This window comes from Musa acuminata, chromosome BXJ3-9 (genome assembly GCF_036884655.1).
Source record: "Musa acuminata AAA Group cultivar baxijiao chromosome BXJ3-9, Cavendish_Baxijiao_AAA, whole genome shotgun sequence".
In the NCBI taxonomy this organism is placed as follows: Eukaryota; Viridiplantae; Streptophyta; class Magnoliopsida; order Zingiberales; family Musaceae; genus Musa; species Musa acuminata.
This window is the reverse complement of record NC_088357.1, coordinates 47,454,161-47,481,592: the sequence shown is the minus strand read 5'-3', so window position 1 is coordinate 47,481,592 and position 27,432 is coordinate 47,454,161. Positions and strand designations below refer to the sequence as shown.

Below are 27,432 nucleotides of genomic sequence, written 5' to 3'. Positions count from 1 at the left end.
TTCGTCCAAGAGGGGCCTCAAATACAAGGTGATATTTTCCCCTCCTTTTTGACAAGAAGATTTGTTGTCCTTCAATGCTCAACATCATAAGTCGTATCAATGTTTCTTGTCGGTTCAACACTGCTATTAGAGAAGCTAGCATTCAATGCTCAACCTAAGTCATGTAGGGGATTCCATGTACAGGCAGTGATAAGGACACCGCCATGATAGATGGGATAATAGAACGGTGGATCTTGCCACGTTACAATTTCACAATGATCGAAATACTTGCCATCTTATCTTCCAAGTCACACAAGCAGGAGTTAGCAATGTCTACTGCTGGAACGAAGGAGATGGGCCCATCACTGCACTCGTACCATAACAAAGATTTAAGTAACATAATAGTCTAATTTAGCCCTCCCTTTCCCGGTGAGTGAGGAGGTCGCTCTTATTGGATGGATTAAGATTATCTAGCTACCACATGGGAAGTGGCTCCCAATAATAATATATATAAATATAACCGTAGGATAATTTTTATATCTAGAAAACAAAGGATCAGTGGGCTGGACGCGGCTGGTGAAGGACAAAGTCCAACTCCCCGTACAAAAGGGTTTGACCCCAGCTGGTCTCCGTGCCGTGGGATCGTTGTTTATCGCTAGACCGGAAATATAACATGTGGGCCCCTCATGAGCCCAACACAACAACTCCCCCTCCCCTCCGCCCTCAAAAAAAAAAACACACCACCAAAAAGACGAAGCAAAACTATATATATATATATATATATATATATATAGAGAGAGAGAGAGAGAGAGAGAGAGAGAGAGAGAGGCGTTACCCGATACTGGAGAGCGTTGGCAATGTAGAGATGAATCACTTGCTCCATCTTCTTGTTACTCTGAATCAAGATAGATCTTGTTCTATCAAGCAAGACAGAAGATTTGAGTTCTCCACTGTAATGTAGCCCACGCCTTCTCCATAGAAAAACGCACTGCAAGATAACATGAGAGAGAATGGTCATTATTTCCGAGTAAAACACTAGAATTCTGATCTCAACAACAGATTTTAATTGGCTAAACAAGATCACAATGACCAGTTACCTTCTCACCACAGGGAAAAATATTTGAAGCAGGTGAGGAGGAGAAGGCCAAACTGGAGGGACATGAAAAGTCCCGGTCAACTTCTGCAAACTGCAAAGAGGTGGTGCCACTCTCCATGAAGAGCACATACAAGATTTGCAACCAAAACATCTGCTTCTAATGCATTTTCCTTCCCACCATGCCTCTTGGTTTCTGTCACCAACCAGGAATGGTGTTTTCTGCATCAAACTCGTCATCTGTAAGTGTTTTCTTTTCATTTCAGAACAACATTAGACTTCCAATAACTTGGTCTGTACAAGAATGACTCGAAACAATAGACATTCCTTTATCTTAGTTTTTGGTTTTCATCAAGTCATCATTCTTTATGAACCTCAGAATGCTAGGAGCTAGTACATGAAAATGATCATTGTTTTGATAATGTACAACACACCCACAGCATGATGTAATTGAGAATTTCAAATCAAAGTGGACAATCTCACAAATAGTGGTGTTTTGTATGAGATAATACTGCCAGAAGAATCTTCTTCCTAGGTCCCTGCACATGGAACCACCTATCATCAGAATCTAAAATCCGGAGATATCATACAGTAACAGGGAAACATTTTACTGGCATAATTATCATCAGAAAATCTACTTAATGCATACTGCACAAGATGTCATGTTCTTTGGCATGTTCAAGAATGGCCTTGCTAATTTTTCAAATGTTCAAGATGACAGTGCAAGTAGAACAAAAACGCAGTCATTTTCTGAAAACAAATCTCTGAAAGTATGCAGTACCAAGAAAAGTATAATTACCATGGGAATACCCAGTTCCTTGAGGTCATGGTCTCCCATCTCCCTCAGTGAAGTCATGTCTATCTGCAATTGAATAATCACATACTGAGTCAACAATATTGCGAAACTTGGAAGTTTAGGCTATATACGAACAGCATTGAAGGATATCTTTGTGATGAAAATATCAGGAAACGTAGTTGAGCAGCACAATGGGATGACTTTCCATGGAGTAAATGCAAGATAACTTTTCCAAAGAGAAGGTTTGAGGGTTCTTATGTTGTGTGACATGTATAAATACCACTTTTCAGAATGATTGATTTGTGGAGCAGCATTATCAGTCATTGCAAACTCAGGTATTTTACATAATATATCATTTCTTTAACAAAAATGTACAATCATATAATGGCTAGTACCATTCATGGTGTCACAAAAGGTTACCTAGTAATTAAACGGTCCATATTAAATCAAGTTCTTTTAAGTGATCCAAAACCAATTAAATTACTTCATCTTGACCTGACATGGGGAAGCAGACCAATACGTTTTCCTACTGACCTAACCAAAAGACAGAGATAGCTTGACAGACCATCTCAGCATTTATACCATCAAACAGTAACTACCTGCAATAATTTATGGAATTAATGTGTGAAAATTAAACAGAAAACATGGGACTTTTTGCAGGAAACAGGTGTACTATTGCAACTGATCTCAACATACAACTAGAAGACCCTAAATTTTATCTATATACATAATAGACCAGATGCCTCTGGATGTGCAACTCAAACTTATTTGACATAAGTTATAACTACAGAATTATTTTACCAAATTGGAGTTAGAAGCCGAATGAACTAGATAAGAAGTATGATCCACTTTCCAAAATGTTTGGGTTGAGCTATTATTTGACACCAGCATTTAACTGTGGGAGACATCTAAACCAGAGGTTTCTCCTGCTATGTATAGATGGTCATATCACTACAAATACATATATGTACACAAGAAAATGTCAAGTACAAACTTTTACAACAGAACTTTCACAACATGCAAAAAAGATACTCATAATTATAGATTTTGATCGGAAACAGGAAAAGTAATTAAGTACAGCTTGATATTAACAAGAAGGTTGAAAAATGTCTGTTGATTAACTAGACCTTGTTGATTGACTAGAACTTAAAGGAATCATTCTTAAACAATAATATCATGTTCTAGGAGCTTAATTCAGAGATCCACCTCTAGACCCTCAGAGACATCAGGACTGCTTGAGATACTCCACAGATTGTTAAGAATAAGCAGTGCAAGTAATAAATCAACATAATAATCGAATTTTAAACCAATGGTGACAGGGTTTTCTTTAAGTAACATCAAAAGATTTTGGAAAAAGGTTCTAAAATAAAGATAGGTGGACAAAAGATCCATAACATTTTACATTGGAAGAATTAAGAAACATAAAATCTTATGCAAGTCAAAATGTCACATAAATGTTCCTGAGATACTGCCATATACAAGTTAAAGACGTGGCAAACACTATATATATATATATATATATATATATATATATATATATATATATATATATATATATATATAATCCAAGGGCAATCACTTTATTAATGTCCTCATTGAACAGTGTTTAACATTAATTAAAATGTAACACATTTTTATTCAAAGAAAAAATTAGGCAAATGTCTGCAACTTTGTCTCATTAAGGGTTGAAACAAAGGAATTAAACAGTGAGGTGACTAAAATGAGATTAAGAAACAAATAAAGTATATAAAAAGATCATTTTTTCTCTTATACATACTTCCCTGTAGGATAGGTTCCCCTGGGCATTATAACAGATGCCCAAAAAGATTGTATGCTTCAATACTTACAACAGTCTAATATATGGCTAAACAAACCAAACCCAAATACAATGCATCTATAGTTTGGTTCTTCTTCTCCACTTAACCCAAATAGAAGATATCTTTCAGGGTAGCAATCTTTCTTAAAGGAAACTGACCTCCAAGTACATGCAGCATAGAGGCAGAAAGGAGAATATGATCAATGGTCTCATTTAAAAGTTGTTGATATCTGGCTACATAAAAAGCTGAAACTCCAGAGAATTTGACAGCTTTTGTAAAATACCACTTTAAATGGACATAGATACCCAAAATTTGGAACTTATAAAAGAGTTCTGCCCTACTGGGTCTTCTCCAGAGAACTTGTAACCTTGACAATGTTTTAAACTAATCTGGTAGCAAAAGTAGAGGATATAAGTTTATAACCAATCAACACAATGCTTTGTCCATCTTTCACCAAGCGCAGGTTGGTGTCTCTTGAATCGTAATAGGCAAGTAGCTACTAATAATAAAAAATGGATGCATGAACCAAATACCAAGGCAACAATAAGCCAGAACAAGCTTTGGTCCATACCACGTCAATCCTTCAACAATCTTTGCAACAAATCCCAACAAAAATACCATCTGAGCTCAACAAATAGTCAAATTTGACCACAAAATGAGTTTGAGGTCAACAGGACAGTAGGACAAGTCAAATTTCTCAACCAGTGGAAATGCCTTGAAAAATGGTTGCAAATTATATTTTATATTAATAAAAGACTCTGAGCATGTTTAAAGAATCAAAATGACAAAATAGACATACAAAAGAATTCACAAAAACAAACCTCTTCTGCTTGAAACAAAATGGCATACTTTCCTAGACCCAATGCATTCAGAAAGCTAGAAACTGTAAATGGTTCTTCAGGCTGCAAATAATCAAATTACCAATTATAGTAGACATGTACAGTGCCTCACTTAAAATCTAAATATAAGCATTCTAAACATACAAAGCTTTTTCCCAAATTATGCATTCAGTAACTAAAACTCATTGTCAACTAGATGTTAGACCCATGCACAGCAATCAGATGTCACTTTTTGCTCATATGCAAATGTTCATTCCCATGTCTTAACATCTTATACAATGAAAATGGAAACTTACATGGTGACATCAAAAAAAAAAGCTAGCCTAGAAGTGAAGAATCAAAATTTTGGCAATTCACAATTTGTTTAGACCAATGAAGAACAGTGTCTATTTGGTGTCTGCCTCATGACAAACACTTGTTGATTATATTCCAAAATGTTATCTCGGTATATGCATCTGATTCTAGAATGTATATCATCAACCAAATTTTATGTTTGCCAGAAGTAGAGCTACAAGTGTCAGTCATGTTCTGCCTACACTATTGATTATATTGTAGGAGCATCATAAAGAAAGAGAGAATATGTGGATTATGGACATATATTGGACTCACAATTGGGTTATCCAGACAGTCCAGAAAATTTATTGAGAACAAGTATCATTACCCAAACTGGCATCCAGGACAATGTCAAAATAATTTTGACTCCACATGTATCACATACTTGTAAGAAGTTAAAACAAAAAGTTGAAACATTGAACAAGCTACTTGGTTGCATTTCGCAAATAACAAAGAAGTGATCTGATGTAACAAGTATAAATCAAGGAATCCAATTTTGCCCTGTTCGGTATGTACCGATCAGTATCTACTGGTCTAGATGTAAATCAACACATGGACTGCCGAAGCTCTGGTGGTCCATATGCGATTCAGGGTTTACCACCCATTAAGTCATGTGAACCTGGCTTACCACCCAGTTCAAAAGCCCGATAATGGGCTTGGACAGGCTTGGACCAGATGGTAAGCCTAGCCCGGGTTTTTATTTTTTATTTTTATTTCAAAAAATTAAAAACCTTAACAGTAAACACCTAATCCCCCATCTCTCTCTCTCTCTTCGCTTGCATCCGCATCCAACCATCACCCGCATCTGCCACCACTAGGCCCTATTGATTGGTACGCTCGTTCTCCTCATCCTCCTCTGCCACTGACACCCCATCTCCTCCTCCATTGCAGCGTCCCCTATCCTTCCCTCCACTTCTTCGTCTTCCCTTCCTCCCCTCCCCCTTCTCTACGCAGAGGTACATTCTGATATATATTGTGTGTTTGTAGAACTGAACACGTACCTGCTGGTCCAGTCCAACCCAAAATTGAAAACCTTGAAATAAACTCAAGTTTATACATGTCTCATCTTTAAATTCCAAATTATAGGTCCCTCTTTCACTCAATCTCAAATAATTTCATTTTCCTTTGTATGTCTGCATGGTGGTAAGGAACAGGGGTCACCACTTCATAAAAAGGTATATTCCAAGTTGAATGCGTCCAACGATATCCTGACATGCACAGGCTCCTCCTTGATGCCCAATGTGGTAATAACCAAAAATCTAGAATTTTTTTCAATTCCACACCTATTTTCAAAGAAAATTAAAAGCTACCATATAACTGGCACCTACACAGAAAGAGTAGAGGCATACCTACTCAATGCCCATGTAACGACTAACCAAATAAATTTATTATTTGCCACTCATCGCTCATCTGTTGGTGCAATAAAGTTGAGTAGATTCATTCATGTACACAGTTTATAATCCTAAGAAAATTTAGTGTAACAGCAAGCAACCCATTTGCAGAAATCAATGATATACCTTATGTGTGCTTCTGTGCATAATGCTCCCAGATGAAGAATCTCGAATACCAGACTTTCCTGCATCAATTAGAAGTCCAGTCTTGCCCATGGAAGAAATAGTTCTAGAAGAATTAACTCGATCATTTTTAATAAAACTTGAATGTCTGGAAGCATCCTCATGACTTCTTGGGGAGTAAAAAGGCCTAGCATTGCGAATAAGTTTATCCGGTGATCTATGTCTTCTCTCATCGACAGTCCGTGAAGAGTAAGATTTTCTCTTTGAATCCAACTGAAGTAAATCATCTACACTTCTTGTAGGAGGCAGTCGCCTTACAGTGCCAGAAGTTCTGAATTCTCTTAAATTCCTTCTTGGATTGGATTTGAACGAAATCTCCCTGATCCTTGAGAGTTTTTCACGAAGATCAACATCATTTTGTCCTCCCCCTCCAGTACCAGTTTTTCGAAATAAACTTTTATTTATAAGTTTAAATCGAAGATCATTTCGTCCAATCTGACGATCTTTGTTTGTTTAAGACACCAACATCAACAAAAAATTGTATGAAATAAAAACAATTAGTCTTGAAGATCTTAAAGATGGATGTTTATTCTGATTTGTTTGTATGTTTATACTCACCTGAGCTGGAATTGTTGTTTTCTGTTCTAATGCTGCACAGAATAGAAATCATAGTCAAAGAAAATACAGATTGAAATAAATTGTGGAGTAGCTAAACATATATATCTTAAAAAGGAAAAAGATTGTAATAAACTAGAATAATAGTACAATCAGGATTAAAAAGAGCAATCTTTTCAGTGCTGCATATAAAGTAAGATAAACAACTACCCCAAGAAGACCACGCAATTAACCAAACTCTGCCATCTTCAGCTTGTCCTATTCATAAATTAGATTATAAGAAGAGCAAACTTTCTAAGAAAAGGTTAAAAAATCATTGTCACAACAAAAGAAGACAACAGCAGGTTAAGTATTGTACTATTTTATTCAATCAACACAGATAGTATAGGTCGATTGGTATACTAGTATTATACTGGTTCAACAAGTTTCGAAAACTGGTATCAGACTGGCAGTTGAATCCCTGCCAAAACAATTGTTTTTTCACATAAAGTTTATTTCTGTCAGAAGGGAAAAAAGAATACCGTTTGTTCTTGTGTTGACTCCCATACAAACTGGAATCGGTCATGTCGCTTCCTGACCTTTCTCTTGTTGGCTGGTGTCTTCCTGATGAAATGTCATGGTCAGATTGACCAAAATCAGCTCCAGGTCTCGCTCTCTTGACAAACTGCAATCATCAAGAAAGGAAAAGGTCAAGATGGTCGATGCTAAGATCTCAAAAGATGTACTTATTTTAGGAAAGTTTTCCTTTTAACCACGCATAAGAGGAGCGTTCACAGCAGATTCAAAAACTTATATATACTAATCAAAATTATCCAGTCCAATAAGTGGGAGTAAACTATTCGGTGACTCCTGAATTCAACTCATGAGCATGTTTTAACTTAGGGTAGGGCCAACAAGGCTTTGAACCTAATGTAATAGTTTCAAAATTTTCAGTTGATATTTGCCAAATTTTCAGTTGTAATAGTTTGAGGGAGACCTTTTTGTTAGGTTTTCCATTTTTGTTGCAAACTGTCAAATGTCATAAGTAGACACACAATTTCCCCAAACGAAGAAACCTGAGAGGAAAAGGTCCCTTGGAAACATGGAAAAGTTACACTTTGAGATATGCAACGCTAGTCGCTGGTGCAATCAAGGATAACAGTTAATTTCAGCAGTATCAATTATTTTTTGAAAAAAAAAATGGTTCCATAAGAAAATCAACAGGCCCATGGTCCAATAAAGCCACAAGCTGAAACGCTAGCAATTGTGTAATTGTCTTCAGCAAGAACATATTTGAATCCAACTTCTCCTTCCCAACACCTTTTTGTTTCAATAAATCTTCAACTCAGTTGGGATAGTCAACATTTTCTTCTCACAAAGAAGAAATTTACTTTCAACTATTCATTAGATTACACTCCATTCATTGGGCACAACGTCAAGGGAAATCAACAGACTTATAAATAGACCATGTGCTATAGATCTTGTATTCAGCAGATAGACAAATCAAGTATGACAAAGTGGAGCGGAAATGGAGATCACATGTTTGCAGATTGCCGTTCCAAATTACACTTTTCACTGAAGAAGAAACAAGATCCTTATACTATCTGAAGAAATGGAGGGTAGTGCATAAAATTACAATTCATCAGAGCGAGATATGGGCCAACAACAACGTGGCTTAGTTATCATAGAAATGTCAATCCATGAGAAATCCAAATAGCCATAATCTCAGTTTCACTCTATCATTCTTGCAAGATGTCGTTCTTCTAAGCGGTAGATTCTGCACCAAGCTCAAACCAACTAAAATCCATCTACGCAGATTTTGATACAAGAAACCCAAAACAGAATATCGAACCCTTCCTAACTAACAAAATCAACTCAAAACCCAACAAGGTTGACGGACGACTCGGCAGAAGCATTTGAAGACAATTACGGCCAGAATCAACAACACATGAAGCCACCCAACGTCAATCCAACTCCAAGGTCAGGCTTTACAGAGAGATTTCGTCTGCGAGGTTTACCTGCCCACTCCGGCCCAGAGTGATGGTGACGTGAGGCCGAGCAGACATCTCCCACTCCTCCTCCTCCTCTCACAAGCCGGGTCGATCGGCACCTAAATGTATAGGAAAAGGGGAAGATCAGCTGCACCTTGATTAGTTCCTGGTCGCGAGAAACCCTAGAAATCGGTTGGCAGAGGGCAAGCGAGAGAGGGAGCGAGGGAAAAGAGGAGGCGAGAAGGGATTCGCCTGGAAATCGCTCAGGGATCGGCTTCCGTTAAAAGAGAAACAGCAGGAGAACTAAGAAAGTGAGGGAGGGAGGGAGGAATAGAGGTACATCGAGAAAGGAAAAGGAGGGAGAGATAAAGTGAGACGGGGAAGCGGCAGAAACAGTTTGTTGTGGGTACCGTTCTTTAATCTAAGAATCATATTGTAGTCATTAGCACTGTACAAACTGATGAGGACTAATTGTTGCACTTGTTTCCATGTAGAAAACTTGTCTACCCATCGTAGCTAAATACTTTTAGTAATTTAATTTTTTTTAAAAAATATATTAATATCTGTGTAATTATAAAAGTAAAACATATAAATCACGAGTGAGAGTGAGTATTGTAGATGATAAGAGCAACGATGAGAGTTTCAAAGTTCATCTTGGTTAGTGACGGACGATATGATGATATCGTTAAGAACCATAAATGATTGTTGTGGATGAAAAGATTGACGATAAAATATAAGTGTCACTCTGTATTTGCATCAATGACGATGCAATTGTCAAGTGACCCTTTTGTCACTTTGCATTTGCCTCAACGTTATAGAAAACCATTTTTTATTTTCAAATTACCCAAAAAAAAATAGAGAGGTTGTGTTTAAGCGAGAATACACTCTCCTCACACCATATAGGAATAAAGTGAATAATACCATGTCAAATTTGTGCATACATGACTCTCGACAACTAGCAGCTGTGATGAGATCAGAAAGAAACCCATGTCATCAACAGCCATTTTAAGTACATATGATGAATATTCTTGATGGCAAATGGTTACATTTATGAACAGAGAAGTTTTTCTTCAAATTTTCCGTGATTCATGTCGACTTCTTCAATGTTCAAGCTGGGGAAGAAGATGGCTGATGATCTAGGGCAAGATGCTCATAGATTCCTTAGAACTATAAACACAACATCCACCATGTTTGCAGAAGGTTACAAGCTTGAGAATTTTCTACCTTACAGTAGATATTGAAAGCAGGAAACAAGAATGCCAGTTTTCTTCTTTGCTACATGATCAAATATAGTGGATACATAAGGATACTCAGAATAGCAAAAGGTGGCTAAATCTTGGATGTTGTTTCCTTGATCTCTTCGAAGGAGATAGCCTGAAAGAAAATAAACAACAGTTGACGAGCAAAGTGGAAAGAAGAAAATATTAACGGACGCTTCCTATATAACAAACATGTGTAATAGAACAATTCATCGGGTTTGATAATAAAAATTAATTTCTTGCCATTCAACATTAAGCTGAGGTTTCCTATTAGATGTTAGTTAGCATGCACAGAGAATGCAGATAATAGGCCACATGTTACAACACAAGTATATATATAAAAAATTACTGCACCTTTCAACTAATTACTGTTAGCAATATAAAAAAATCAACTACTTCAACTATGAATGTCTAAAAGGAGACTTAGAGAATACTCATAATCTATTTTAACCAAGTCCAAAAACAGCTCTAAGAACTTGAGGAATCAGTTTGCATAAATGATTGTGGAGATGGAAAAACCACCTCAACTTACCAGTAAAAAGACTTCAAATCATTAACAGAATTCAAACGAAAGATTGAAATGTTTAGTACACCTATTGTCATCATATTTTCCCACTAATTTCAGATTGTCAACATTGATCACTTAAGTAAGCACAGAAATTAATGAATGCTGTTATTAGCAATCACTTTTTCTGTTTGTGAAAGATTAAAAGGCGCGAAATCACTTAGATTATATTGATTTCCGGTTATTGTATCTTCGTGTGCTACAACACAAGATAACATCTTCTAATATTTTCAATAGTAGGGCAAAATGAACACAAGGTTTCGAAGCAAAAGAATAAGCTACACTACAGGATATTATAATCTTTAACTTTATCCTAAGTAGAAGGTAATTATGTGGTCCAACGGAACTTCAACCTGTATCTCCAAGAGAGAGTAATTTAAATCAGACTATCCAGATGCAACAACGAGAAACATATTCACAAAAGCAAAAGCTAATGATTTATCACATACCTGCTCTGTCCCAGCAAAATCATTGTCAGGTGTGAGAAAAAGCATACAATGACACTCCTTTCTGCGCAGTCACAACGATATATTAAAGGATATCATGGAGTAAATTATTTACCAAAATAAATAATATTTCAACAGAGACTTCCCTCAAGTGTATGACTACCACATAAGGAGCATTATTTATTAGTTATCCAAAAGAAAATGAAGCAGATAAAACACCACATTAATAAAAAGACTAAGTCATTGTGAATTAATATCTAAGAACTAGTTAAAAGGACCATTTTGTTCAAATCAAATAAAATACCACATTAATAAAAGACCAAGTCATTGTGAATTAACATCTAAGTTAACTAGTTAAAAAGACCATTTTGTTCAAATCAAATAATAAATTAGATAATTCCAAGCTGTTCATCATCTGTTGCTAGGTAAGTTGTTAGAGAATGTGACAACAGGGATGGATTTAGATCATGTGAACAAGTTAAGATCTGTTTTGGATATCAAAAAACAAAATTATATCTTAAACTCCCATTTGCGGTCAAAAAATCTGAAATCATGCAGTGAAATGGATTCCCAGACCTTCTAAAAAGTTCAAAGTTGAGATTCTAAAATTTAATCAACAAAAAATAATAAACTTCATTCTCAGCTTGACAATATGTTTCTAGAGAATGTTGTCTCAGTATTAGCACCTCTCTCGCATAGGTACACATGGGCAGTTCCAAAATCCTTGTGCTACTTCAGCAGCTTTGTCATCATAATGCCTGATGCATAGGTTGTGCCAAACAACATACCTCAGTGCATAGAAGATAGGCCAATAATCTAATTTTTTTAAAAATATATATTTTTAAGAATTTACCTACAAGGACATAAAGGTGCCCCCACTGAGTCTCTATGATCAGCAAGCCCCTGTGGAAGTTGATAGTTCTTCTTAGCTCAACAAAATGCTTGTATTCTTTGCAGTAGTCAAGGTCTTAATGAAATCCAGATAATAGAATTAAAAAAATTGAAACAAGAGACGAAAGATCAATATATAATTCCTACAACCAGTGCGTCCAACAACACTTGCAATTACAGAAATTTCTTAACCAAGAGCTATAGGCAAAACCATAGATTAGTAAAAGAAGATTTAGTAGTATACTAAATAGTCTTAGTCCCATCAGAATAAACAATGTTGCAGATTTTGTATACTCCATCATTAACTTATTTCCACATATGTGTACGGCCAACAAAGAACTGCTGTGACCATTGCAAGAGAAGGCATCCGAGTATTGTGCTGCTATCAAGATCATGTGGCATGCACTGATGCAATTAGCTACAAACTTAATTTATCAAGAGGCAATTATCAAGTCATAGGTAAACATGTATGTTGGCACTCCTAGTATCTAGAAATTCATTACAATGATAGTTTTGATGTTTTACGCATGAGTAGGTTAAGAAAAAGAGCTAAAGCATAATTTTTTCTTAAAAATAATGCAAAAAAATCAATTTTACATTAAATTGTTACTAATTTAAAATTTTGAAGGCTATACTTTAAAGATCAGTTGGCTTAGCTTGTGGAGTTATTAAGAAGCAGCTGCTTTGATTCTTATTGATGTAAGGGCCCTTCTATGACCAATTTTTAAGGAAAAAGCCTAAATGACAAATTTTTATCCCCACTCCTTTTTTCTTCTATGAATCATTCAATCATTACCCTTGGTTTGAGGGTGCAACTTAACTTGCCCCCATCTATTACAGATATACATATGGCTATAAAACATCATTATATTTATATAGCTGTATAAATACAATATCCTGATATGGCAGTATGTTTTCTTATACAGCCATATAGTTGTAACTATAAAAAACAGTTTGGCTGGGTGATTGGGTGGACAGCAAATTAATATAGGGCGAAAGTAGAAGCCTGGTTAACCTAAAGAAGAAAGATCAAGTCCTCATTCAACCTTTTAGATGTTCAAGAAAAACAATATCAACAAGGTAGTAGTATGTGATACAGTACTACAAATAGCAGTTTATGTATGATTATGTCAAGCAGCAATTATGGAAGTAAAAGATTCTTTAGTTCTGTGGAAAGAAACAGGTGAAAAAGGATCTACGAGTTAGATGCTTCAACAAACCTGATCCTCAACATGAAGGTTCATGCTTCACACAGATAGCAATCATTTTCTTTAGTGAATTTTAAAATAAAAGCATCTAGTTCACAGACAAAAGCATCTAGAAGGCAACTTTGCTCCAGAAACTCAGCTAGTTAAAATTTTCGACTTTCAACTGCGAAAGGCTGGGTATAAGCAGACTTTCATCATGGTACATGAATGAATCTGCATTCTTCTTACCATTCTCTGTGTCTGATCATATGCTAAAGAATTTATATCTTTGTAGGAAAAGCTGTAAAACTCTGGAGTATGCTTGGTAGTAGAATATCATAGTAATAAATAGTTAAAAACTTAAAAGACACAGTATCATTAATTTTAACGTGCTCATTAAAGATTAGATGTTTAATAAATGAGTAGGGATGCAAATTGTTCCTAATAAATTATACAGTCACAGAGGAACCAATAACATAAAAATGACTCAAGCACTACAAATAAATATGCGATTGATACTTTAGAATTACCTTGATAACAACAGCAGTGACTCCTTTGTCAACACAAAAGTAAGTTCCTGAACGACGGGCATATTGCTCTGAGAACTTCCTCATAACCTCAACAGATTTATCAGATGGCTCCACTACAAAAATTCAAATGTTAAAACTATTCCATAGCATGTACGGACAACATATAGCATTTACAAGGCTTAATATTATCTGATAAGAACTTTCATATATGATCTATCTATTTTTAATAGTTAGTACTTCTTGCGAACTCTAAATATCTAATTTCCTCTATGTATGAATGCTAGTGATAGTACAAGGATTTTTGTTCCAATTTGTACCACAATCCCGCAATACCAAAACGGTAGCTTGCAACGGTATGGTTAAGCGCATTTCATCAAACAGCAACTTGTTCCTCCCTGAAAAAATGTGATTTCTAGGGTTTTTTGCACGAGAATTCCTAAAAATGAGCTGAATCGTCACAAAGGAAGATCCAGAAAACCGCACGTCAACCTCTGAGCTCCTAAAGGTTACCAATTAAATCAAACCCTTCAATTCAGAAAAGGAAAAGTAGAGAGAGAGAGAGAGAGAGAGGCCAATACTTGAATCAATCAAGGCGCTGAAGGTCAGGAGAGAGAGTTAAAGAGAGCAAACCTTCTGCACGAATCATGAAACGAGGGGGACGATGGGGCGACGAGGAGGCGGGAGTGAGGCTCGGAAGCGCGACGCCACGGAATGCGGTTTGGATGCTCATCGCTGCCGATTCGGACAAGAAGACGAAGCCCGAGACGATGTGCTCTCACTCCTCTACACGCGAATGTATATGGAAATCCGGATTTCGCTTCTTCACACCGCGGATTTCGTGCACGCCACTCGTTCGGAGGGAACGAGTTCGAGATATCGCAGCGTGGCGAGCTGTGGCCCTCGACATTAGGACCATGAGAATAACTTTTCTACCCACCTTCGGCATACCCTACAGACTACCATTCGATGATTGGTGAATGAATCCCCGCTGCCCTTTCTCACCGAGGTAACCGTGACAGGTAATCGAATAACGGGTAGCAAAAGTATATTGAGATGGGCACCACCACTTCATCAATCTGTAAGATTCGTGCTGGAACTCGATATTTTAGCACCGCTACTTCCTCCGAGTGTAAGATCGGATAACATTTAATGAATTTTTGGTCAGTTGCAAGATTTTTCGAAAACAGTTAGAGTATTTTCTTATTATTTATAATTTTTAAAATTAATAAAATAATATTTTATTATTTATAATCTCTCTAATTTTATTTTTATTCTCTTATTTTCTTTTTCCCAAAAGCCCCCATCTACACACTCTATTATTGTCGTCTCTCTCTATCGCTCATATATATAACGTTAATGTAATTAACTTAAAAATTAATATTTTATGAGATATTACAAAATATATATAATTATAAAAATATTAAATCATGATAACAAATGTCAAAAACTATTTCTCAGCATTTTTTATTTGATCATAAATTCATCCCATTTCCTCATCTATCTTTACAGGCAATGAGTAAAAATATTTTCTTAAAATTAAGTTATAAATTAAGGATATATATATATGTCTATTTATAAAGTTTAGAAATATTCAGTGTGATTTGAAAAAAAAAAAAGAGCCTTTGATGATTTCACCAAAACAAATATAATTATATAAATAATAAAAAATAAATCTAACATATATTCTTATTATTTTATTCCTCTCCAATTTACTTACAAAATTCCTTACGAACTGGTTCTAATCAGATGATGCTCCTCTATTCAAAAATTACATATATACAACATTTTTGTACATACTAGTGTAATTATTTTTTTAAAATAGTGAATCGATTTAGTTCCTTCATATTCTCATGCTTTTCATTTTTTAGAGAAGATAAATAATAATTAATAAAGAATACATTATCGACTAATCATTAATATATAATCGTCATGTGATATCTAAAAAAAAAAAGACGAAGGTTTAAAGTAAATAATCGTAAGTTTTCTTCTTATCTTTTGCGACCAAAAAAGTAATCACAAGCTTCTTCCTTCTAATCTATTTTACTACCGGATATAAATGCTCAACTTACTTTTTTTTAATAGTACTTTTGTTTGTATACACTTTATATTATTAATTTGGGCATAAAAGGAATCAAAATTTTCTTAATCTTAATCTTTACATAAGTAGTACTTCAAGAGTTTAATGTTTTCATCTCGAATTACCCTATGCATACAAAGTCCGGACCATATTAAACCGATCAAAACGTCAATAATATTTTCTTTTAAACCAGAAGAAAAGAAAACACCAAGGAAAAGTTAAATTTGATTCGATTTAATAAAAAAAATATAATAATAAACCTAAAATATGTATTTATCTATTTAAAAAAAATACACTAAGTAAATTCTCTAGCAAACAAAAATAACTATTTTATAATCTAAATTCATTATAAATCTGAATTGAATATCTATTTTTCGTTCATATCTATTAATAATTTTGTTATTAATTGGTTCAATTTAAACAAATCAGATGCAATCGGAGAACGAAGAAATAAGAAAAATAATAAAAAAGAAGAAATGACGCTTATATCTTACCGCGGAGTTTGGATTCGATGTATCGACGGCCGCGGCCCGCTTAAATGCGTTCCGGACCGGCCTCGGCTTTCTCTCGTGCTGATGCACGGGCGGCTGAGGCAAGAGCGAGAAGTCACCGGAGGAGAGAGGGGGCAGTGGAAAGTGGGAGGGATGTCGAAATGTTTGGAAGAGACGCCGGCCCTTTTGGGCTTCCACATGCCCGCGGAATGGGAGCCCCATCAACAGTGCTGGATGGGTTGGCCTGTGAGTCCTGAAAGATTCTTTCTTTCTCTCTTTTCTTCTTCTTCTCGTGTTCATGTTGAGATTCTGGTCGACACTGCGTATCTTTTTGATGTTTCCCTGGTTTTAAAAAATCCATCTTTTGGTGTCTCTTTGGCTGTTTAGGGGTCGATCTTGATGCTCCAGTAATGGATCATCGGCTGACATCGCACTCCTGCGTACTTTCCCCTTTCTCTCCTTCCTCTTGAACTTTTGATCAAAGCCTCTTTTTGTGTATCATATTATAATCTTATAGGTTCTGTTCTTAACTAAGGTGAGGAATAAAAGGAGGAGCAGGAGACTAGGGAGGAAGATTCTCATTACTTCTCTTTGATTCATACACACGAATGTAGAATATGAGCTACTTATATTAATCGTCCCACAAAAATTACTTCAGCTCACCGTCCCTAAAACCAACAAAGTGCTGCTTTGCGAACCCAGGAATACTTCAAGAACCACCTATCGTTATGATAATACAATTTCTTCTTTCCAATGAGAAAAAAAAAACATTAATAAGCAGCTAAATTTAAGTTTTTAATTAGGGATAACTGTTACCTGAATATTCAAATGCCAATTCTTTGATTTCGGAGCCAAATTGGTAAATTGTGGATATGGTCTCTATTTTAGATGAATAACCATTGTATTTATAAGTTCTATTTAATATTTTCTATAGTCAATGATTTGGAAATTAATTGTGTACATTATTAACTTGATCAGTGGAATTGGTGATGCATTTGGTGATCAGAAGACATAAGTTTTTTGATTGCTTTAATTGTTTTCTGTTAATTTTTTTTATCTTATTCTTCATCTCTTTGTTTATATAAGCTATAAAAGTCTGTTTTTGTGTGCCTTTGTTTACATTGAATTGTTATATAACTGGTTTTGGAAATTAAAAGAAGAATTTTTTGCACTTGTTATGATGAATATCTTACTACAGTTAATCTTTTTCACAATTTAAAATTCAAGAATCATTTGGATTTCAGGAACGTCTTGATAATTGGCGGGAGGGTGCATTTCCAGCTCAGAGCACATTTGTCAAGGTGGCAACTGAGATTTCAAAATTTGAGCCAGTTACCATGTGTGTTAGTTCTGCCCAGGTAGAAGTCATAATTTATTCATTCTGATGTATAAAGTTTTTGTAAGTTACGGGTTCTCTGTGATTGTAAGATGTATCTTTTTCGATGAGTTTGAACTTTGTTATTGATATATGCAGTACATGAAAGCATATGATTGGCTTCATGGAAATGGTAACATCCGTGTGGTGGAGATGAGCATGAATGATGCTTGGTTTCGTGATATTGGACCAACGGTTTACCACTTATTCTCCTGTTGGTTTTGGTTTCCATTTATTATTATGGAATTATAGTGCATAAACATTCTTTGATATTAGTTTGTTCGGCGTGACAGAAAACCAAGTTTAGGGGATCAGGAATGTGAAGTTGCAGGCATTGATTGGAAGTTTAATTGCTGGGGTGGTATGAATTTAAGTTATAATCATGTTCTTTTTGTTGGTCTTTGTTCTTTACCCTACATCACAAGTATCACACATGCAACTTAGTTTTTGCATGCCATGCATCATTCAGATCACTGATGATAAATAATTAAATATTTTCAATAAAAGAAAAGGAAATAATTGTTAATATGATATAAGATTAAGGAAGGAGAGCCAACATGAACTGTACAGTAAACTCATCTGGAAATATATTAGAACAGCCTAAAATGGCTTGATAATTTCTCATATTATATTTGATTGATGGTTGTCTTTGCTATAGAATATCTCATTGATATACACTTCATTCTATGTTAACAAATTTTTGACAGAGGTAGGTTACTCTTTGGATAATTTCTATTTAAGACATTGCGAATTTGGAATTAACTATTTACTTCAGGATAGGCCAGTGTTGAACGTGGGCTATGGATTAGGATCATTTTATGTGATTAAGCACCATTGAAGCATCATTGAGGTATCTCTTTTTGGGGCTTGATCCCTTTAAAAACTTGTGTAAGTCATGTTGCACCTGATGAGTGAGCCTCTGGTTAGGGGAAGGAATTTGGGCATAATTGATGGTGGAAACAACATGGTGGGAATGGGTGCCTTTAAGGATCCATATTACCTATAATGGCGAGATTTTAGTGATGCAGTTGATTTTTTGTGGATGTGGCATGTCAGGGATATCAGAGTGGGAGTTGTGATGCTTCGAATGTCATTTTGGTAGGCTATGAATTTACATAGTATAAGTGACATCCGTAGAGATACTTTTTGGCAGTCTTCATTTGTGTTGTTTGATATTATAGCATAGGCTTCTCATACCAAAAATAGAATTGCAAGAATTGAATGACTAATTCTGATTATCTTACATGGAAACATATTGCATACTTATATTATTTCGATAATTAGTTGATATTTTCTGTTCGAGTGTCATGATCTTTGTGCATAACATGAGCATCTATTCTACATTCAATTGAATGTAGGAGAAAGACAGATGAGTAAGAAAGGGGTGTGTGCGTGTGTGTTAAAGTTGTGTTATTTTATTATGGTTGGTAGTCTATCATCATGTCGTTCAGTTATGTTAACGTTATTGTTAAGAGAAATTGTGGTTGCTGGATCAGTGGATGGAAATTAAAGAGAAAAACAAATCAAATATTGCATTGTGTTGAGTTTAGTTTAGTTTATGATAGGTTTGGAACATGATCTGTAAGAAGCTTGTTGTTAACTAGGAAAACCTAGTCTCAAAAATTCTTGTGCCAGGGGAATAATTCAAGAATGTTGCTCCTTGCTCATCGAATCTTATTTAGTCATCTGATGATGTGATTCACTAGTCTTTCTTGCTTTTCAAAATAAGGAACCCAAATGTATAGCTTGACTAATTATACAAAAGGAGAACATATATAGTGACTAAAGGGGAGCAACATCCTTAGATGGAACAGACACACTAATTCAATTTAGGATCGTCTTCATTATTTCTTTGCTAGTGATTGAGAATTTAAAGTGAAAAAATGATTCATTGTATTTATGCTATGTTTTTTTAGAATCATGGAAGTTATTTTGGCATATTTTTGGTTCTCCAGGACCAGAAGATGGTTGCTATAGTGACTGGAGTCTCGATGTTCTTGTAGCTAAGAAGGTTAATGGAACATTCCTAGTTTGATGACTGTAACCATGATTTCTAATTTCAGTCTTATATGTATTTAATGCTCATTATCTATGACATTTTGCATTTAGATTCTCGAGTTGGATAGACTACCTAGATTTTCCCATAGGATGGTTCTTGAGGGTGGAAGCATTCATGTTGATGGAGAAGGTAATTTCTTTCCCTATTTTATATTAGTGATTGTTTGGGAATGTTATGGGGATGTAGTTGTTTACATGTGTTGCAGTCCAAGTGGATATATGAATTGTTATTGGAATGGAAGAACTAAGAAGTTGAATGCTCTACTATAAATATAAATGTCTCTTTTGTTCATTGAAATATCGGGAGAAGTATGCATAAATAATCCATTTCTTCATAATAATCTACCATGCAATTCTTTTCCCTCCATTTTTGTCTTTACCCTTTCCATATTATTTGTAGATTGCTTTTTAAAAGCTGAGCATTGCCTTTGTCATGTTCCAAAAGCCTTATATATGGGTGCATATTTGGTCATTGTGCTGATACATTGTTTGTTTGACCTCCTTTGACACAGGTTGGATCTTAGTTTAAAGTTTAAACGGTCCTAATTAAGAGTCAAACTTAATCCTAATTTAGAGTTTATCTATTTCTTGATTTTTGAGATTTTATCATTTATTTATTTATTTATTTTAGTGCTTTAAGTTATATTTTGTTTATATAAGTGTTAAGTGTCTTAATACTGATGGAATATGTTTTAGGAGAGGCTTCCAGTTGCTAGGAGATGAATTTGGAAAAAGGGACTGCTGAGTGCAAGTGGCTCCATTATATGGTCTTGAGAGACTCGAGCATTGTCTAACACCCACATGAGAATCTAAATCTTATTAGATTTTACATCTTCATAATATTTTCCAATTCAAAGAAGAGAATTCAACCATGTTACTGAGAAGTAGTTTGATCATACTGTTATTCTATTTAATACAATTTCAAGTCAGCGTGATTTCCTCGTAAGCACAGCCATTCAGATCTTTGGACTTGTTAATGAAACAATTTGTTTATTTATCCTATTTTCTCATCCCCGATCTCTGGGATTTAACTGGAAATTTAGGGATTTTGCTTATTATTTTGTTCATTGCTGGTTGGTGTTGGTTTTATTATTTGTTTTTCTTACATATAACAATTTCTATAGCAATCTTATGTCCTCAAAATTTTCTTGGTCAAGTTTTACTTGTTTATGAAGGTTTTATCTTTCCAGCAGTAGTTGGTCCTAGTTGTATCAATATCACTTTCAGTGATGCATTCATGCTTTTGCATACATACAGAGCTCTCAAATACCCATCAACCTTATTACTTCTTTTTGTGTTCTTAGTATTGAATATGTTCTAAGTTTAATTGTTTCTAAGTGTTGCTAATACATTTCTATTGGAATTGGAAACAAGCTTGGTCGATTATTTTGTATCGAAATTTGGTCTTGCCTATTGGATAAAAAATAATCAACAGATTAATCCCATTCTTGTTTTTGACAGTTCTTTTTTATTGTCTGTAGACAAAGCTTTATTTATATTTGGGGCTTGATTCTGTTGCCAATGTATTATGTCATCACTAATTTTGCTAGTTGCATGAAGTCTCTATAGGCTCAATTCTAAGTTGTCTTACTGTTTATGCTTTTTTTTAACAGGTACTTGCATTACAACAGAAGAATGTTTATTAAATACAAATAGGAATCCTGATATGACAAAAGAAGAAATAGAGCGGGAGTTGATGATGTATCTCGGGGTTAGCAAGATCATTTGGTTGCCCAGAGGACTATTTGGTATTCTTAGCAAACTATGTTTTATAATTTATAGTGCTTTCCTAACCTTCATAACTCGAATAAGTGATCTGCAAAATTAAGGTTTCCTTTTCTTCTTCAGCTTATCAGAAACTGATGGTGTGGAATGAATTTGATTGATCATTTATGTTAGTGTGCTATAAGTGCTAAGGTCCTTCCCTATGGTGTTAGGTGCTCACGTAGATGCTCATCCGTATAAATCGACACTTATCTTGCAAAGATTATAAAATATAATAAAGAATAAAGATAGTTATTAAAACAGAAACTTCATTTGAAAGATGTTTTATATCATTATACCAAAACATTAACATGTGGTTTTGCCTGAAATATTCCACCTTTAGTAGTTTAGTCATGAACCATGTAAGTGACAACATCAGAGCCTGTTGGTTCTCTTTAAGTAGTTGCATTTCCATCCAATATCCTTTTTAGCGCTTCTTAATGATGATTTCTTTTACATATCTACAGTTGCTGTACTTGATAATTAAAATAAATTGTCTTGTTAAATTGATTAACTAAGCCTTGAAGAGAGGGGAGGAGAAGGTAGACAAGAAGAGGGAGGGCAACAGTGGGCGGTGAGAGAGAGGAGAGGATAATGACGATGATAGTTGTTGGGCTTGGAGAGAGGAAAGAGGGGAGTGGGGAAGAAGAAGAGGGACATGAGAGAAGAGAGGGCGAGAGAGGAGAGTAGAGAAGAAGAGGGAGGAGAGAGAAAAGATGAGATGGCTGCAATGGTAGATGGTGTTGGCCATTTACAGAGGAGATGAGCAGAGAAGATGGAGGAGATGGTGGTAGTGGAGCACCTGTTGGAGGAAGGAGGAAGAAGAGGGAAGGAGGAAAAAGCAGAAGGAAGTAAGAGAAGAGGATAGGGGACATGTTGAACAAAGAGAGGAGATGTGATCAATGGTAAAAGGGTACACAAAAGTGCTAGCAAGTGTTGGGCACGACAGGGTAGGTTGTTTAGCTGGGATTTGGATTGGAATGTTATTGGGTTAAGGGTTGTTGGATATGGATCAGATCAGACTTGAGTTTGGATTTTTTTTTTGTTGTGTGGAGATATGGGGAAGAGGAGGGGGAAGAAAATTAGGTTCTTTAGAGGTTTAGGCTGTATAGGCCAATCTAGGTGATCATCTGGGATGCCGAGTGCCTCACTGAAGTGCTCGCCTAGGTGGCATCTAACTGAAGGTGCCATGTCAAGGGTCCATTGAGGTGGTCAGACCTTGTGGCCCATGTAGGATGTCCATCACCTTAATTGAGGCACTCGTCTAAGTGGCACCCAGTTGAAGGTGCCTTACCGAGAGCCCATTGAGTCTCTTGGTCCTTGCCTCGCCTCAACTCATCTGATTTCCTAGGTGATCTAAGTGGCACCCAGTTGAAGGTGCCTTACCGAGAGCCCATTGAGTCTCTTGGTCCTTGCCTCGCCTCAACTCATCTGATTTCCTAGGTGACCCAAGTGGATGTTGACATCACTGACCTATGTCAATAACCCGTCGTGCACCTGAGTGGTTCCTGACATTACTGACTTGGATCAATAAACTGTTGTGCCCATTATTAGCTGATATTTTGTGTTGGTGGCACATGCTATGTTGATGTATATATGCTGTTAGAATCATCAAGAAAAAATGAAAAATGGAGATAAAGAAACACAACAGAAAGCCTGGATGTGTGTGTTAGCTTGCGTTGGTTCAGTCTGGGGAGTGGGCTTAAAACAAGGGCTTTGTTACATTTTAAGTTATGCCAACATGATGTACTTGACAAAGAATGGGGGTTATTGATGCTGACACCTAGATGCCACAACCCACATGGCGAACCATGGACCCTAGAAGATTGATGTCACTAGAGTTGATCCTATGTATGGGCATTCACATAATAGTCAACTTATATGTTCTAGCCTGAACCAAATCATCTTCTTGTTCTATTTTGTTCATGTTCTTAAGTGAGAACTATGCAATGTTATGTGTCTGAATTAGAACTCTCCCTTTTTTCAGCATCATTATGTCCTGATAAACTGCAAATGATTATATGGGAAACCTAGTTATCTGTCAATTATTGTGTTCTCCATAGCCTGTTGTACAACCATTTAAATTATTTCTTTTGTACCTTATCAAGTGTAGATTACTGGACTTTTTTTTCACTTATATGATCCCTAACTTGGGTATATTACACTAAAAAATTGGGATATGTAGCTTTTATTGTTTTTCTTCTCTCTCTCTTGGTAGCCTTATCTTGTTGAGCAGCTACAATTTTACAACTCTTGTAGGTGATGATGATACCAATGGTCATGTGGATAACATGTGTTGTTTTGTTAAGCCTGGCATGGTTCTGTTGGCATGGACGGATGATGAGCTAGACCCTCAATATGAACGGTCAGTAGAGGCATTTTCAGTTCTATCCAATACTACTGATGCCAAGGATAGAAAAATAGAGATTATAAAACTTCACGTACCTGGGCCACTTTATATTACTAAAGAAGAAGCAGATGGGCTTGTTACACTGGTCAGTATAACGGTTTTTTGATTTTTTTGCAATTTGTTTGTACTTGCTCTAAGCTAAAAGCTTTCTGGAATGGAGATATTCAGGCATCTTTTTTTTTTCTGAATATTTCACTTTTAATATAAGGAGTGTTGGTGGGTTTTTCACCAGGTGTAAGGATGCCATTACCCTCATGGAGGCTAGCTGTGTTATGATGGTATATTTAATGAAAGACCACTGAATATTTGAATCAGATAAACTAGAACATGTAGACATGAGTAAGACATCATACTGAAGTAACATTGTAATATTTCATGGAACGAAATGGGATTACAAGCCATGAAAGACATGTTTGATGGGTATACTTCCTTTGGATGGTTTAATTAGTAGTTATAATAAACTATGTCTATTTGGAACAGGAAACACATATTTACATATTTATACATGTTTATCTGTAGATTGATTTGAATGAGGATGTAATGTAGAAACACATGGACACCAATCCAAAGATAAAATGACAATTCATTTGAATATGTGTAAAAGGTTTTTCCTCTTAGTATTGCCTTAGCATGCCGATCCAACCTATAGATGAAATGTTACATTTAGGTTTCTGGGGCATAATTTATCCTTCCAGACTGCAGTCTGATCCAAAATGTCAATCACTATCCTGATACTTCATGGTAAATAATTGTTTAATTTATCTAGAATTGCATCATTTCTTTTACTTTTCTGGATGGAGTAAATAATATATATAGGACTTCATTTATAATTTTTGTTAAAATAGATTGCTGATTTGACATTGTTCACCTTATAAGTCCTCAAAGGTGAGGCAATGCAACATTGTTTAAAATTTTATTTTATGGTCTTTATCTGCTCATCATTTCCTCAAAGGTGAGGCGAGTTTGACTGTCTCATTTCAGTGCATCATAATTGATATGCCATATAAAGTTTTGTTCCTCAGGTGGAGTTCCCCTTTTGAATTGAAAGGGCTTTCTCAATAAGAGCAAGGGCGCAAGTTAACCTTTTGAGAAGTCATCCGATGTGGATTGAATAACAAAAGATTAAATACATGAAATGAAATTCATAATCAGAGACCATGTCAAACTTATGTGAAGCTCAATTTGTTAGGTTGTTGATATTTCAAATTCTATGAATTGTCTTCATTGCCCTTGTTTGCTCTCCATAATATCATTGCTTTGCTTTAGAAACTGCAGGTTTTATCAATTTAAAGCTTGGAAGTTCTTACTTCAATTTTTCGTATGTAATCATAGGATGAGAGTGCAAAACCCAGACTTGCAGGTACAAGGCTAGCTGCTTCCTATGTAAACTTCTATATTGCCAACAGTGGAATTATAGCACCTGCATTTGGTGATGAGAAGTGGGACCAACAAGCTTATCATGTTCTTACATCAGCATTCCCTAATCATGAGGTAAGATGAATGTCCATTTGTTTCTTGTCACTCCTTATCTTCGCCTTCCTTTTTGGTAGCCTTTTTGTTACTCGAATATGTAGAGCGAGACATAATTTGATAGACAACACTGAGACCCAAAGGTACTACAATTTTTTGTTATCATAAATTGATTGAATGTAGCATTTTGTTGGCATTACTCAACTTCTTTTTCCTTTTATTTGTCATATCTGAATATTTCTCTCAGCACTGGTATGAGCTCTCTCTCTAAGTGCAGTGGGCAGAGTGCATTCTGTTGGCACAGCTAACCATGAAATAAGCTTGTAACACTTCCAATCAAATGCTCTTCTGATACTAGTGAGATCAGTCTGCTTCATGCAATTCTGAGATCTTGTGAAAGGACATGTTTGAGCACTTACATGTGATCTGATTTATTTATTCAAATATGTTTTATCTGATTTTGCTGTCTATGTTACATGTCAAACATTTTTTCTTTGAACTTTGGTTATTTTCAAGTCCGATAAATATGTTGATAAACCAAATGTGTTGGTTGTGCCAATCAGGTTGTAATGATACAAGGTGCAAGGGAGATTTGTCTTGGAGGTGGGAACATTCATTGCATCACGCAACAGCAACCGGCTACTCCGTGATAGACTTCAAAAATTAGTTCAGGTGTTACTTCCATGGGGGGCCTTTTCTCATCAACCATATAAGATTAATGGATTATGCACAACCCAAATTGTTCCTATCCTTATAAAGTTTCAAGTGGTTGATATATTTAGTGCTATAGATTTTAATAAATCTCCTGGTGATGTAGAAGTTTTCATTTCATACACAATAACCAGCTATTTCTTGTAATGTTAGAGAAACTAAGTGAAACCGAGGAGGAAATTTCTTGTAGGATTTTTGTTTTCTCATCATTTCTGCAAGACTAATGGATTATGCACTCTAAAAGAATCCAACTCTCATATTCAATAAAGAAGTTTCAGGTGGCTGATCTGTTAGTTTTGCTCAGTCAAATATCATATTATGCACTGGACTTTGCAACAACAATTGATGTGCTTGTAAATAAAGGAGTAGTAATTTTCCTGCACTGTTGTCTATCTTTTTTTGCCTATGTAGTTTAATCAAATTTTCTATAGGACTTGTTTTTTAAGAAATTGAACTTTATGGCAAATTTGTGATGTTGATACGGAAACTAATTTATGTTATGTGGTTTTTGAGTTTGGTTTTCGTTCGATCTTTTTGCGGATAGACCGCTTTTTAGTGCTTATATGACACCGTCATCTTTGATCGACAACCTGATGTTGCAAAAATGATTTCACTTTAATCTGCTCTTACGAAAAAAAACTATTTGCATCTCATAGTAATACCCTTTGGATGATCAAATCAAAATTTGGTTTATGGTTGGAGGCATTCATGCAAAGCTCAAAGTCTCTAAGTGAGTTCAGAAGGTGAATGCATACATAGAGAGGCAATAAAATAAAATTATTTCTGTCCTTCAATAAAATATCGTCAGTGTTTTTTATCTTTTCTTTAATGGAATTAAGTGGTCCACTTTAAGACAATAAAATAAATATTGCAACTGTTAATTTTCTGTTCAAAAAGAAAAATAAAAATAAAATAAAAATAAAAAATAAAAATAAAAATAAAAAATAAAAAATAAAAAATAAAAATAAAAACAAAAAATAAAAAAGAAAAATAAAATAAAAATAAAAGCAAAAGAAAAGAAAAATAAAAAGAAAAATAAAAAGAAAAATAATGTCAGAAGTGGGATTTGAACCCACGCCCTCTCACGAGGACCAGAACTTGAGTCTGGCGCCTTAGACCACTCGGCCATCCTGACATATTTGTATGTTTTCGGTATATTGTTATTATTATAACTTAAAAGAAAAGAATTAAACAAGTACATTCTTATATTGTTTCTTCAAATATAAATAAAATTATGTAAGA

At 35.3% G+C, this 27,432-nt stretch overlaps 3 protein-coding genes and 1 non-coding gene across 5 annotated transcripts; 1 reads left to right on the top strand and 3 right to left on the bottom strand.

The window, feature by feature from the left end:
* Positions 1–1,305: 1,305 nt before the first annotated feature.
* Positions 1,306–9,362, bottom strand: LOC103999440 (uncharacterized). Its single transcript, XM_065168875.1, has 7 exons — positions 8,984–9,362; positions 7,508–7,650; positions 6,990–7,021; positions 6,375–6,874; positions 4,507–4,587; positions 1,872–1,934; positions 1,306–1,611 (listed from the first exon to the last, which is right to left on the bottom strand). The coding sequence occupies exons 1-7, from the start codon at positions 9,029–9,031 to the stop codon at positions 1,552–1,554; spliced, it is 927 nt and encodes a 308-aa protein (XP_065024947.1). The 5' UTR covers positions 9,032–9,362; the 3' UTR covers positions 1,306–1,551.
* A 731-nt stretch (positions 9,363–10,093) lies between these two features.
* Positions 10,094–14,728, bottom strand: LOC135650114 (ferredoxin-thioredoxin reductase catalytic chain, chloroplastic-like). The gene is made up of 6 exons (XM_065169266.1): positions 14,465–14,728; positions 13,835–13,947; positions 12,080–12,129; positions 11,913–11,984; positions 11,230–11,290; positions 10,094–10,330 (listed from the first exon to the last, which is right to left on the bottom strand). The coding sequence occupies exons 1-6, from the start codon at positions 14,562–14,564 to the stop codon at positions 10,286–10,288; spliced, it is 441 nt and encodes a 146-aa protein (XP_065025338.1). The 5' UTR covers positions 14,565–14,728; the 3' UTR covers positions 10,094–10,285.
* Positions 14,729–16,454: 1,726 nt separating this feature from the next.
* Positions 16,455–26,379, top strand: LOC103999259 (agmatine deiminase). 2 transcript variants are annotated; one of them, XM_009420959.3, is made up of 10 exons: positions 16,455–16,648; positions 17,647–17,760; positions 17,877–17,972; positions 18,054–18,138; positions 19,733–19,788; positions 19,887–19,965; positions 21,449–21,583; positions 23,859–24,094; positions 25,342–25,500; positions 26,043–26,379. In XM_009420959.3, the coding sequence occupies exons 1-10, from the start codon at positions 16,487–16,489 to the stop codon at positions 26,127–26,129; spliced, it is 1,209 nt and encodes a 402-aa protein (XP_009419234.2). In that variant the 5' UTR covers positions 16,455–16,486; the 3' UTR covers positions 26,130–26,379. The 2 variants fall into 2 exon arrangements, with proteins under 2 accessions (XP_009419234.2, XP_018686717.2); XM_018831172.2 differs by lacking the exon at positions 16,455–16,648 and adding an exon at positions 16,705–16,842.
* Positions 26,380–27,241: 862 nt separating this feature from the next.
* TRNAL-CAA (transfer RNA leucine (anticodon CAA)) lies at positions 27,242–27,325 on the bottom strand. The gene has a single exon. It is a non-coding gene; the product is annotated as a tRNA-Leu (tRNA).
* Positions 27,326–27,432: the final 107 nt, after the last annotated feature.

Coding starts and splice junctions, on each gene's coding strand:
- LOC103999259 (XM_009420959.3), top strand. CDS start 16,487: ATGCACGGGCGGCTGAGGCAAGAGCGAGAAGTCACCGGAGGAGAGAGG. Junction 21,584..23,858: donor GTTGCCCAGAGGACTATTTG/GTATTCTTAGCA, acceptor CAACTCTTGTAG/GTGATGATGATACCAATGGT. Junction 25,501..26,042: donor CAGCATTCCCTAATCATGAG/GTAAGATGAATG, acceptor TGTGCCAATCAG/GTTGTAATGATACAAGGTGC.
- LOC135650114 (XM_065169266.1), bottom strand. CDS start 14,564: ATGAGCATCCAAACCGCATTCCGTGGCGTCGCGCTTCCGAGCCTCACT. Junction 11,291..11,912: donor TGTGTACCTATGCGAGAGAG/GTGCTAATACTG, acceptor GTGACTGCGCAG/AAAGGAGTGTCATTGTATGC. Junction 10,331..11,229: donor ATTTTGCTGGGACAGAGCAG/GTATGTGATAAA, acceptor ATTTTCTTTCAG/GCTATCTCCTTCGAAGAGAT.
- LOC103999440 (XM_065168875.1), bottom strand. CDS start 9,031: ATGTCTGCTCGGCCTCACGTCACCATCACTCTGGGCCGGAGTGGGCAG. Junction 6,875..6,989: donor AAACAACAATTCCAGCTCAG/GTGAGTATAAAC, acceptor AAACAAACAAAG/ATCGTCAGATTGGACGAAAT. Junction 1,612..1,871: donor AGGAACTGGGTATTCCCATG/GTAATTATACTT, acceptor TTCCATGTGCAG/GGACCTAGGAAGAAGATTCT.